Raw genomic sequence first — 13,715 nt, forward strand, 5'->3', positions numbered from 1 at the left:
ATGTCGTGGAACAACCTACTTGGAGGAATAAATATAGTAATTTGTGGATGTTGTGGAACAACCTACTTGGAGGAATAAATATAGTAATTTGTGGATGTTGTGGAACAACCTACCTGGAGGAATAAATATAGTAATTTGTGGATGTTGTGGAACAACCTACCTGGAGGAATAAATATAGTAATTTGTGGATGTTGTGGAACAACCTACCTGGAGGAATAAATATAGTAATTTGTGGATGTTGTGGAACAACCTACTTGGAGGAATACATATAGTAATTTGTGGATGTTGTGGAACAACCTACCTGGAGGAATAAATATAGTAATTTGTGGATGTTGTGGAACAACCTACCTGGAGGAATAAATATAGTAATTTGTGGATGTTTTGGAACAACCTACTTGGAGGAATAAATATAGTAATTTGTGGATGTTGTGGAACAACCTACCTGGAGGAATAAATATAGTAATTTGTGGATGTTGTGGAACAACCTACTTGGAGGAATACATATAGTAATTTGTGGATGTTGTGGAACAACCTACCTGGAGGAATAAATATAGTAATTTGTGGATGTTGTGGAACAACCTACCTGGAGGAATAAATATAGTAATTTGTGGATGTTTTGGAACAGGAAATAGTCATGCCCAGGTAGATAAAAATGCTCTTGTATGTTGATATTGTTCGCTGGTACTCAGTGTCAGTGTAATATCCATTTTTTATTTGAAAAATAACTTACATAAATCTCTGTACTCAACCATACTTCACCAAGACATAGCCTTGGCAGAAACACATTGCACCAAAACAAAAGAAAGAAAAGGCATTCAAAGGGGTAAATAACATGTCTTTGTCATCATGTGAGACATTATTCCTATTCCAAAATATTGTCATCTATTTGTGTTTGCTTGTTTTATTCAAATTTCTAATATGTACAATGTAAATCAAAAACGAAAGTATATAGCTTGTTATAGCGACAAGATATTGGATGGACATTAGAATGTATTGGTTTAACATGGAAAAGGAATAACGTCTCAGTTTATTTTCATTCAGACATAACTGTAAGATTCATATACTTCCCATACACAAGAAGCGTTTACAATTACTAAAAATAAAAAATTAACTGGTCTTGGCTTATAAATAAACTAATAAAAATATATGAAATTAATTATATTTTCACAAAAACAAAAAAAACTAAATTCATATTGTGTGGCAATATCCCATGTTGTTTGACCTTGTGTTTTGCTCATCCTCACAAACAGTGCTTGAACTACACAGCAATATACAGTACATAAGTTGTATGTTTGCCGCTTCTTGCTTGGATATAAATATCCTTCTTGCTGTACCAATACATATTATTTTTGCATGTTAGTTAACAATACTGAAATAAAATACACTCGCAACCATAACTTTTTTTGTCAACCTCCAATGAATATAAAATATTTTTCCTTGTCATTCTTTTTGAAAAAGTGGAAATAAAATATGATCTAAGGGTTAGTGGAATGTTTTGTTAAAAAAATGTAATAGTTTGGCCATGAAAGTAACTAATGAATTTTCTGTAGAATTCAATTGAAGGTGAGGGGGGGAAAGTAACGAAGTTGACATGCACTGTACAAGAAACTGCAAAACTCCCAAACATCCTCTTTATCAAAACATGCTGAGTTACTTTAAGGTGTGCCCAAGCCATGTTGCAGAAAATCCTTTTCAACATGCTTGTTAAACAAATCGCCAAAAAAGACATATTGAAACGATACAGAGCTGTAAAAGAACCAACAGTCCTGAAACTCTGGACAATATCAGGGGGACGCCCTGGGACAAGGGAGAGAAAGAGACGTGTACAATTTGCACATAATGTTTATCTTTATAAGGCTTGTAAACCTTTACAATGAAATAAATAATTTACATTTATTTTCATCATCACTTTGTCACATAAACAGTTTTTTTGTTGTTAAATAACTCCAAAAGTTTTTATTTTAGTTTCTCTTACTGTATGTCTGCCAAACACAGACTTATGTTATGGATGGTCTAAAGAATGATAAACAATGTGTATTTTTTTATCACGCTGTTGCATTCACTCCCCTTTGAAAACCATGCACTAGTGAAATTTATATTTAAAAATAATATAAATTGTTGAAAATGGCTGATGTGTTTTATTTGTTTTTCTTCATCTTGTTTTGCAAGTCGCAGCCTCAAGAAAATAATGGTCTTTTTTTTTTCAGCTAAATTTTTGTCCATGCAAAAAAATCTTTTTTTTTTTTTTAATCTTCATTTAAATGTCATACAATATATCAACAGAGAAATAATAACTTTAGGTCATAAAAGTTAGTCTTGTTGTGGGTTCTGATCAATAGATTCTGGAGTGTCGATAGTACAGTAGCCACTTCTGTATTGCCTTTAGTAACTTTAGTATTGTCTCTCTGGTGTGATCTACTACTATTTTGACTAGGGCCTCATTTTCGAAGTTTGAGCTTTAGTTGGGACACCCCACCTCTCCAATTGCAATGAACCTCATAGTTCCATTTACACATCTAGCTAGGTCTGTTGGCTTGGCGTGACCAAGCTTCTGGACAGGACAACACTGTCAGTCACCCCTTCAGGTATACAAGTACATCGACAATAAAACAAACAAAAAACAAAAAAAAATATTATAAACAAAAACATGTATTTTTCATTCGAAAAGGGCTTCTGTAGAACTCATCGAGCGGGTTCCCAGTTCCGACCCCAATGGCTTAGATTGGATGAAAACCTGGAATCGCTCGATTTAGAGACAATTCCTGGTGCTAAGGAGTCCGTTACGGCCTTCTAATCCGAGCTGGTGCTCAGACCCGGCCGAGGGAGCGACGCTCGCTACGCACAATGTGTGCGACATTTTTCTCAAAACACAGGATCACGTTTGCACCCCTAGAAACAGGCTCAGAAGACACAACATCAAGCATGCAGTGTAACCGGGGGGCGTGACCTGTCTGTCACAGCATGTTTAACCTCAACACTGGGTGCTGCTGCTACAACAATGCTATCAGTCCACACACTGCTATGACCGGCTATCCAATGACGTTTGGGAAGCTCTTCTTGTCAAGGGGGCCAGGGTAGGGTCCACCAATGAGGAAGGAGGAAAGAGCTTGAACCAGCCAATCACCATGTTAGACAGGTCCAGCTCATCTAAAAGTATCTGAACTGCTCCCATAAAGGATTTATGGTCCATGCGTCCGTAGTCTCCCCATACGATGATCTGTTGAGAAGAGGGTTTATTAGACATGTTATTATAATATGTTAGAGGCCTGCATTTGTTTAGAAAGTATGTGTGAACTGTGAAGTATTTATCAAGGCCTTGTAGAACATAGTTTACCTGTAGAACTTTCCCTCCAGGAGCCTCTTCGAAAGGCAGTTGCTGCTGGTAAAGGGGATCCAAGGTTTTTCTTGCTACTTTTGTTTTCTTTTTGGCTATGCAGGCTCCGTTTTCCAAAAGATACACTTTTACATATGGTGCTATGAAGAGAGAGAGAGAATAGTTACAATACTACTGGCAGCATTATCAGTTGGTTCAAGCTCTGGTTACCGTAGTGACCAGTTGGTATTAGCATGAAGTTCGGGGCTGTGGGTTCTATTCTATTCTACTCACATACAGGATACAAAAAATGTATGTACTCACGGTACTGTAAGTAGCTTTATGTACTCACGGTACTGTAAGTAGCTTTGGATATATGTGTCTGCTAAATAGAATATATTAATATATTATACATCATGTAGTAAATTACCTGGCAGTGCCTTGGAACCTGGTTTTCCCACAAGGCCACGGGCTCGGATCACTTCCACCTCCAGCGCTCCTTTCTTGTCCACGATTCCAATCTGGATGTCACCTGAACAACACACACCACAGCCAACACAATGTTAACACTCCATTCACACAATACAGATATCCTTTCCGTGTGGAATGGGGTCGCTAAAGGCGTCTTGACACAACATTGTTCCAGAAATCTGATCCACCCACCCATGGGTGGTGTAGCTAGCGTCTGCCGTCCAACCAGCTGGGCTGGGCCTAGTCCATCCAGGAAGTCAGAGAACTGGGCGTCGGAGGACAGTCTCACACCAGGGAAGATCAGGCTGGAACGGAAGGGAGAGATGACACAGGTAACTATGGAGACTAAAGAAAAAGGCCTCAAGGCTTGAACTTGCTTATTTAGAGTTGGCAAGATCCAAAAAAAGACAGGAAATTCAAATGAGCACCCCAAATCTACATTTGACCTATTGATGACTTGAACGAGACTTCACGTAATAAGTGAGAATGCTATGTCAACAGTTAACCTACGCATACCAATGTGATAATGTACATTGGAGGGATGTACATTATCACATTGGTATGCGTTAGACTTCACTTACTTTCCCTCGGAGCTGTAGCTGTTCATGCTGCCGTCGGTGGACTCTCTGCTGGCCTGCCGAGTCATCCTGCTCCTCATCTCTACGGCCAAGCCCGTCTCTGTGCTCCTCTGCACGGTGCTGCGAAGCTTCTTCCCACCGGCTTCTGGACAGAACAGAGGGACAGAGCGGGAGAAAGAGATAGAGAGAGGGACAGAGAGAGGGAAAGAGAGAGGGAAAGAGAGAGCAGGGGGGCGAAATAGTTAATACATTGCTCTCAAGTGTGTGCTATGCTTTCGAATTACATACAGTAGGTTATTGTAGACATAGCATTTTCACTTATTACGAGAAGTCTCATTGAAGTCCTCAACAGGAAGATCACACTTCCACTCTATGGCAATTCTACCATGCACTCTCTTCTCAGAGCACTGCAACTTCCATGTGATCATTTAGCAAAGAGATTTATTAAACATAAAGTGCCATATTACAGTATCTACAGAAATATTTTTTAAAAACAGTTGTGTGCGCATACGTGTGTGAGTGTGTGTGTGTATGTGTGTCCGTGTATGAATGGGCTAAACAGAAGAAGACCATGTACATCCCTCTTCCTGCTAAGCAAGAGCACCGGTTGCCTGCTCTGCAGGGTTCTTGCTCTAGCTTAGAGTCTCTCTCTCTCTCCCCCCTCCATCTCTCTGTTCCACCTAGGACCGTTGAGTGTCTGGCCTCCCACAACTGATACAAGGTGACAGCTGACTGCCCCCATTAGACCCACTGAACATCTCCTCCAATCTATGTGACAGCACATGGCCAGGATGTGGCTGGAGCTGCGTGTGGCCTGAATGGCATTCTTTGCAAATCACCAAGGAGGGCCAGGAGAGGAATATACTGGAGGTAACTGTAGGAGCAGGTACTAGTACAGGTCAGCCACTGCAGAACAAGTCACATGACAGGGCTTTCAGCAGAGAACTAAATAAACAAAATGGCCGTTCCTTCAAATATAAAAATGCATACGGGGTACACCGGACAAATTAAAAGTGTCAAATGGTAAAAGGCGAACTAATGGGTCTGTCTTGTCTCTCAGTAAGGAATGCAGGAAGCAGAGGTATTGAGTTCTAGCAGTGTTATTAACTCTGAGAATAACCAGGGTAAAGAGAACGAATTTAAAGAGAGCTAATTTATGTCAGACATGACCACTGGACACACTGTCAGGGAATGCACGTCAACATAGAGAGTGAATGTTCCTCACTCAATGTTTACATACGTAAGAGTGGTTCTGCTTTATCACAGGAACAACCTTTCTGAGGGCATCACACAGAGGGGGTAATAAAGCCCTCTATAACCAAGACCTCTTACAGTTTGAAGACCACTCAACAATTCCCCATACTCTGTGTTCAAATAAACTGCAAGTAATCTGGCAGATATTCATATTGTCCTTAATGAAATTTCCATCTCTGTAACTTAAAATGTGTGTGTGTGATTTCAAAAAGCCTTAATTATACTCTGGTTACTGTCCCTGCCACCAGCTTCTCTCACTTCCTGTCTGCCTGCCCGCCAGCCTGTCTCCCATCCACAGGAAGTACAGACTCTTAGAATCAGAGGAAGATAAGCCTTTATTACTCAGGCAGGCCCTCACTGCTGAGGCCAGAACCCTGGCATCTCAGCTATTCAATGACATCCGCCTCCTCATCCTCTCCTCAGCACTGACAAAGCAAACTGGATTCAGAGAAGCAGACAGTGACGTCTAAAGGCATCTAAAGAGCTGCCAGTGTGACAGTCAGGCTCCCGCCATGCAGCAACCACCTAAACACAATCAATGAGCGATGTGCTGAATGATCAGCTGAATGAATCAATGAACATTCATTCAGCTGAATCAAAGCTAAGGTCAACCTGACCACTGTATGCACTGCGGTTAGCATGCATATGGTTGTATCTGAGGTCATTATGGATGGCAATGCTAATAAAGGAGGAGAAGCTAATCTATAAAATAGCTTTTTAATGGCCAGTCAACTGTTTTTAATAATGCAGTTTATACCTTATTGGAGTAATGCTGAATAAAGGTGTGTGATTATGATGAGACTGTAGGTGCCATGAGCCAGGCAACACACACTCATACACACACTCATACACACACTCATACACACACTCATACACACACACACACACACACACACACACACACACACACACACACACACACACACACACACACACACACACACACACACACACACACACACACACACACACACTGTGCCGTTGTCATGGTTTGTTATTAAGGTAGAGTATTAAAAAGGTTACGGAGTGGATTTTTTAAAGATCACCCAGACAGATATATTCAGTCAAATTAAGCTACTACCATTGAAAGTGCACATCATTAAACTCCATATCCCACTAAAAGGGAAAACTATCTAGAAAAATATGTATTCTGCAAAGAGATAAAGATCTGTGAAAGACAGAAAAAAAATGAAAAGCATTTAGAAAATGCTGCAGTGCATCCAGCCCCAGCTGTGAAACACTGCTCAATGAAAATGCGTCACTTTGGAGTGGTAGAGATATATGGGCTCTGGGAAAATCATACAACGGCATTTTCCCAGAGCCCATCTAGATGCTAGAACAAAACCTTCATTTGAGGAGCTATTTTCTGCTGGAGTCCTAAGATACTCTAAGATACTGTCTTCACGTAACATGTTAAACTACACATCAAAGACTCACCTGCAGTGTCACTTCCATCCAATCAAATGACTGTTTACAAACATCATCAGTACAGTTTGTGTCATCTGGGAGAAATGTTTATGAACAACTTAATTGGACACACATTTTGGGTCGACTACTCTAGTACCTTTAACTCCAGGTAAGGAAGCATTCAAGTCAGTGTCTACCCAGAAAGAGGATTGGGTCGACTACTCTAGTACCTTTAACTCCAGGTATGGAAGCATTAAAGTCAGTGTCTACCCAGAAAGAGGATTGGGTCGACTACTCTAGTACCTTTAACTCCAGGTAAGGAAGCATTCAAGTCAGTGTCTACCCAGAAAGAGGATTGGGTCGACTACTCTAGTACCTTTAACTCCAGGTATGGAAGCATTAAAGTCAGTGTCTACCCAGAAAGAGGATTGGGTCGACTACTCTAGTACCTTTAACTCCAGGTATGGAAGCATTAAAGTCAGTGTCTACCCAGAAAGAGGATTGAGATGAAGGGGGCTGGAGACATTTCTCCATTGTATTATCTCAACATTCCAGTGGATCATGTCTATTTCAGAAGAGTCTATTAAGTCTATTTATAGGAGGAGGGTTATACAATCCCCCTAACCCAGCTAATACAAGCACAGCTAATACAATCCCCCTAACTCAGCTAATACAAGCACAGCTAATACAATCCCCCTAACCCAGCTAATACAAGCACAGCTAATACAATCCCCCTAACCCAGCTAATACAAGCACAGCTAATACAATCCACCTAACCCAGCTAATACAAGCACAGCTAATACAATCCCCCTAGCACAGCTAATACAATCCACCTAACCCAGCTAATACAAGCACAGCTAATACAATCCCCCTAAACCAGCTAATACAAGCACAGCTAATACAATCCCCCTAACCCAGCTAATACATGCACAGCTAATACAATCCCCCTAACCCAGCTAATACAAGCACAGCTAATACAATCCCCCTAACCCAGCTAATACAAGCACAGCTAATACAATCCACCTAACCCAGCTAATACAAGCACAGCTAATACAATCCCCCTAGCACAGCTAATACAATCCACCTAACCCAGCTAATACAAGCACAGCTAATACAATCCCCCTAAACCAGCTAATACAAGCACAGCTAATACAATCCCCCTAAACCAGCTAATACAAGCACAGCTAATACAATCCCCCTAACCCAGCTAATACATGCACAGCTAATACAATCCCCCTAACCAAGCTAATACAAGCACAGCTAATACGACCCCCCTAACCCAGCTAATACAATAACAGCTAATACAACCCCCCTAACCCAGCTAATACAAGCACAGCTAATACAATCCCCCTAACCCAGCTAATACAAGCACATCTAATATACAATCCCCCTAACCCAGCTAATACAAGCACATCTAATATACAATCCCCCTAACCCAGCTAATACAAGCACAGCTAATACAATCCCCCTAACCCAGCTAATACAAGCACATCTAATATACAATCCCCCTAACCCAGCTAATACAAGCACATCTAATATACAATCCCCCTAACCCAGCTAATACAAGCACAGCTAATACAATCCCCCTAACCTAGTTTTATGAAAACATCCTATCTGAATTATCAAACATATTCTCAACACCCACTCAGAAATAAAACAGCTATAAACACACACACTAGACACTAGAGACGAGGTCAACACAATATCTAAATCTATTCTACCGCCCACACCAATACAAATAGTGATTCATTCCAATCGGGACAAGACAAGCATGCTTGCCATTGGTAAGTGATGTCGATGAGGGAGCCAGACAGTGTTTCAAAATAGAACATCAGATCTAAAGCAGTAGCCAATGACACGAACAGCGAAGTAGCTACTCAAGTACGAGAAGCCTCTCCAAAAACACACTGAGCATGCCCATCCACCAGCAACACAGTACTGTACCACAGCTAATACTACAACAGCCTCCACCCTCCCCGTGCTCCCTCTCCCCCGTCAGGTCATCAGTCAACCATTAGTCCATCCCTCCCTCTCCTCTATCCCCCGCTGCATCTCCATCTCTCTCCACCCCTCCAGCCCTTCGTCTGCTCCCTCTCTTCCCGCTGCCCCTCTCCATCCCCCCATCCCATCTCTTTGCTCCTTCTCCCATCCCTCAGCTCCTGCCTCTCTCCCCCTTCAGCTCCTGCCTCTCTCCCTCCAGCAGCAGCAGCAGCAGCAGCAGCAGCTGTGTGTGTCTGCCTCAGTGTCCCAGGTTTAGAGCCATCTCGTCTTACCTCCGTCATCCTCGTCGAAGGAGTTCATGCAGGGGAAGTAGTTGGCCAGCGCCTCGAATGACGCAGACAGGCTCATCTTGCTCTGGGAACGCTGCATGCGCATCCCGGACCCCGGGGCGCCAGCCGCTGCAGTGGCATCATGCCCCTGCCTACCCATGGTCACTGATCAACCACTGATCACCTGAGTCAAGTGGCCTTCTAGTGGAGGTTACAGGTCTCCAGACAGCTCTACCGTGCACCGAGAGGATAACTGAAGAACTAGTTGAACGCTAAAGCCCAAGAGAAGACTATGGTGCTGTAGTAGCAGAATGACTCTCTGATGTAGCTCTTTGTGTTGTCTCCCTGTGCTGCGTAGTGTGAGACTGGGTTGAGAAAGAGCTTGCTTGCTTCTCTGCTCCGTGTTAGTGCTCTGTGCTATGTGCCTGCTACTCAGCTCCTCTCCCCCTTCTCCTCTTCTAACACAATTGGGAGAAGGAGAGGGGGGGGGCAAACTGCATCCTCCTCAGCCAATCAGAGGGATCACTGCTCAGGCGCACCTCGGCTGCCTCTCCAGGCAAAGGAGCTCTACCCAGAGATACGACTCACTGAACCTCACTAGCTCCTCTCTCTCTCGCACACATGCACGGATACACAAACACACACACACACACACACACACACACACACACACACACACACACACACACACACACACACACACATGCACAAACACACACACACTCAAAAGCAAAGACACAGAGGTCCCTGTGACAGCCAGCCATTAGGGGCATAAACAACCCTGAACAGCTATTCCACTCACAGTTCACGTGATAGATCTCCATCCCCCTCCCACCCCCACCCCCACTCCCCAGCAGCGCAGTTCTCTTCAGTGTTTTTCCACCAAAGATTGCAGCAAACCCCATGTAGCCAGCTATCCAACTCTCTGTTTACATACCGATGAATCATCAGTACAGTGGCTGTGAAATTATTGCCATTATCGAAGGAGAATTCACTTGAGCTAGTTCAAATTTACCATCTGTTAAAAAATGGTCATTTGTGAGAGAATCACATGAAATGGCTGTCAACCGAATTCTTGTCTTTGAGACATCCCTTCCTTCAACATCATTTCCACCACCAACACTACAACATGGACTGTTTGAATGAGTCGCCATAAACACTGCAGAGTTCATTATGGCCATCTCTGGCATCTCTCTATTCAGCATGAAGCAACAGACATCCTCTAAACAGCTCACTTCAGTACTGTGAGTGTGTGTGCTTGGACATGTTTGGACCAGCTTGGACCATCCATCCAGAACCACTTCTGTCCAGATCTCACAGGCGGTTCCTAAGATCCTTTACAAAGTTTCTGAGCACAGTAAAATTAGATTGTAATGGCATGTGGGAGAGATGCCCTCTATACTAATCTAGGACATCAGGCTTGGTGAAGAGAGAGCCAAAGTGCCTGTAGAGGCAGTTTAGCACTGAAACAACAGACAGCTAAATTGTGCTGTTTTAACTATCTTGTCAGAAAATCAACTGCTGTGCTTTTTCTCAGAGAAACTGGCAGAATAGACACAGTACTGGTCAATTACTGAACAAGCACTGAGCTGCTCTCCTTTAAATATAGCATACCTCTGGGCTACAGTCCCTCACTGGGAATAAAAGTCCTCACGAATAGAGACACTGCAACCTATTTCCACAAAATAAAATCGCCCAATTTCCCCTTTTGTACATTGAATGACATGTTCTCATCTAGGTCAGATGAACAAGTAAAGGAAATTAGACAGAAGAGAAGAACACCACCTGAACCAATTGGGTCATTTTAATGCGTCATCTGACTGTAGCAGTTTGGAATATGATAATGATTCGACCAGACAGAGTTAAATATGCGTACTAAACTATTTTGACTTTCGTGTAAATCCTGAATTGTTCTTAATGTGAGACATGTACCTTTTTACGTGCACTAAAGTCAGAATACAACTCATTGTGTATTAATGAGGATCCTGCTAACACCTCCTCCTACGTATCACAACCATCAGACATACCATTAACTTTGAGGTAGGTGATCCGGCTGTGAGAGCCAGAGGCTTAATGTTTTGGAGTGGCACCAATAATTATTGGATCATTATAATGAGTGAGGTCACACTAACAAGCCGAAAGTACGTGCATCTTTATATTGCTGGACTATTAATTCCAGAGTGTGACACACTCATCACTACAGGAAGAAGACAGAAGATAAGTGCAGTTTGTTAAATAGCCTTGTCACTTGACATGGCAAAGGGTGATGTGTTCTGTTGGTCTCAGAGCTCTTAGTACTCTACTGAATGCTTGGCTGACCCCTGACCCCTGTTCCATTAGTTCTATAGAACTAAGAATACCCAACAACATTCTATATGTTTCAAAGAGTAAAGGACTTGCAGAGAGGTAGATTACTACAGCACATGTCAATGAAAGCATCAGACTAAACGTATTCTTCCCTGCAAAGATACACAGCTTTGATATGTCTTTACCTACAACGTACATGCAACATTGCCATAACAACCCAGAGCTACTGTAAAACAAGATGTGTGAAAGATTCAGAGGAATGGTCCAGACGTTCTGGGAAGTGGAATGGTACGTGTCTCACTGACCAGGTGACTGTGATTGACATTCAAGGAAAACAACACGTTGTGCAGGTGCCGTGTGCCACAGCTTTTTCACCTTCGGTGTAGCCAACCCTCCACCTTCCACCCAACCAAGGATCAGTCCCAAGAGATGACGTAAAGACCAATGACCAAGGTGTTGAATACAATGCACAGACTCGTCTGAAGAAAATGAGGTTGATTACATAGCCAGCTGCTTTATTTCCCACATGTCTGTCTGTGTAGATCTGGTGTCCACAAATAGAGTCCACTTCTCACTCCTTTCAGAGGACTAAAAGTAAATAAATGAAAGCCAGGGGCTGAAATCTCATTCATTGTGAAATATACTGCACATGGGTAAGAAAAGGTCCCTCTGTATTGAATTAATTCATATTAATTAATGCAGCAAGATAAAAGTCTGGCATTAGAATAAAGCATAGAAGGTCAAAAGAAAAATAAACTAACTGTGCTCTATATTATCTTCATTTCTGTATTCAGTTCTCTGTCCAACACTTCCTAAGGAAACAGAGCATTAAAGCCCCACTGATCAATTAGTCTACAGTAGAGGTCTATAGTAGAGGTCTACAGTAGAGGTCTACAGTAGAGGTCTATGGGCCTAAAGTAGATGCCTACAGACTGGGGTCAAATAAAGAACATGTGAAATACTTTCAAATACTTGGTCTTTGTTTGATTTAGTTTCCCTGGTACAATGGAACCAATGATATATTGCACACTTCAAATCAAGCGCACTTGAATCACTTTCAATATGCATTCTGACCGTGGTCTGAAAGTCCATAGACCTTCTACCTTTATAAGATTGTACAGCAATGACGGTCTCAGCATCTTTGACTCTTTGCCAACAACGTGTACAATTGTTTTTCAGATGTATTAGTCATTGCTCCACAGACAGAGATATGTGTTTTATTACGATCAAAACAGCAAAAAGACGACAGATAGTCGGGAAAATAATAGCACTTCACACTTGGGAATCCCAAGAATGCTACTCATCAGATGATAACAGCAAGTCCAGGGCAAAATAACCCAGAAGTGACGCGGGTGGTGAGCAGCAACATAAAGACATCAAAGACTGGTTGGTCTTTGGGGAAGAAAACGTGTGTGATTGATGGCACAGGGTGAGGCCGAGCGTTAGACAGAGAAACAGAACCAGTCAGTCTGCAGAGTGTAAACACAGCCTAATGGAGCTGTCCTGTCCTTCCGGCCCCCTCTGTTTCCTCTCTCTCTAATGCCCAGTCGACCACCGTCATACAGACCAGCACAACAGCAGCCCTCAGACTATACAGCTAGGGCTATAATGGCAACTGATACAATACAGTCATACATACACACACAAACACACACAGCCACCCTGGCAGTGGGGAAGTACAGCTTTCCTCCAGCTCCTGGCTCTGAGGGCTACCTGCCATCTGCCACACCAACACTACAGGACTGATTCAGGTCATCCTGGTGACCACAAACGGAAACCACAATTAGCTTCACAAAGGAGAACGGATTTGAAGACTAATCATAATGATATCATGTCATATTGTATAATATCATATTGTATTGTTTTGTATTGTTTCAAATCACATCAGATTAGATCACATGACATACATATAGAGTAGGGAGGAAGTCACGGTATGGAGTTTGATCCAACAGCTCATTCCATTTCACAGAGGTCAGTCAGTTAGTCAGGCAAACTTTACAGTAACAGTCAGAGGAACTACAGGATGGAAAGTCCACTGACGCAAAGGAAACCAAAAGAGGCAGATTTCTGGGAAGAAGAGAGTGTAAAAGAGAGTTCTGGTTTGGATACTTGTCA

At 42.4% G+C, this 13,715-nt stretch overlaps 1 protein-coding gene across 1 annotated transcript in view; it reads right to left on the reverse strand.

Moving 5' to 3' along the window:
- Positions 1–702: 702 nt before the first annotated feature.
- The window catches only part of LOC139391307 (regulating synaptic membrane exocytosis protein 2-like), a 231,737-nt gene continuing 218,724 nt past the window's right edge, over positions 703–13,715 (reverse strand). Inside the window, exons 26-30 of the mRNA XM_071138921.1 lie at positions 4,366–4,507; positions 3,977–4,089; positions 3,744–3,845; positions 3,335–3,474; positions 703–3,217 (exon numbers count right to left, since the gene is read on the reverse strand). Coding sequence (XP_070995022.1) covers positions 3,020–3,217; positions 3,335–3,474; positions 3,744–3,845; positions 3,977–4,089; positions 4,366–4,507 — 695 coding nt within the window. The 3' untranslated portion in view covers positions 703–3,019. The remainder of the gene's footprint in view (positions 3,218–3,334; positions 3,475–3,743; positions 3,846–3,976; positions 4,090–4,365; positions 4,508–13,715) is intronic.

The sequence above is a fragment of the Oncorhynchus clarkii genome, chromosome 3, assembly GCF_045791955.1.
Source record: "Oncorhynchus clarkii lewisi isolate Uvic-CL-2024 chromosome 3, UVic_Ocla_1.0, whole genome shotgun sequence".
NCBI lineage: Eukaryota > Metazoa > Chordata > Actinopteri > Salmoniformes > Salmonidae > Oncorhynchus > Oncorhynchus clarkii.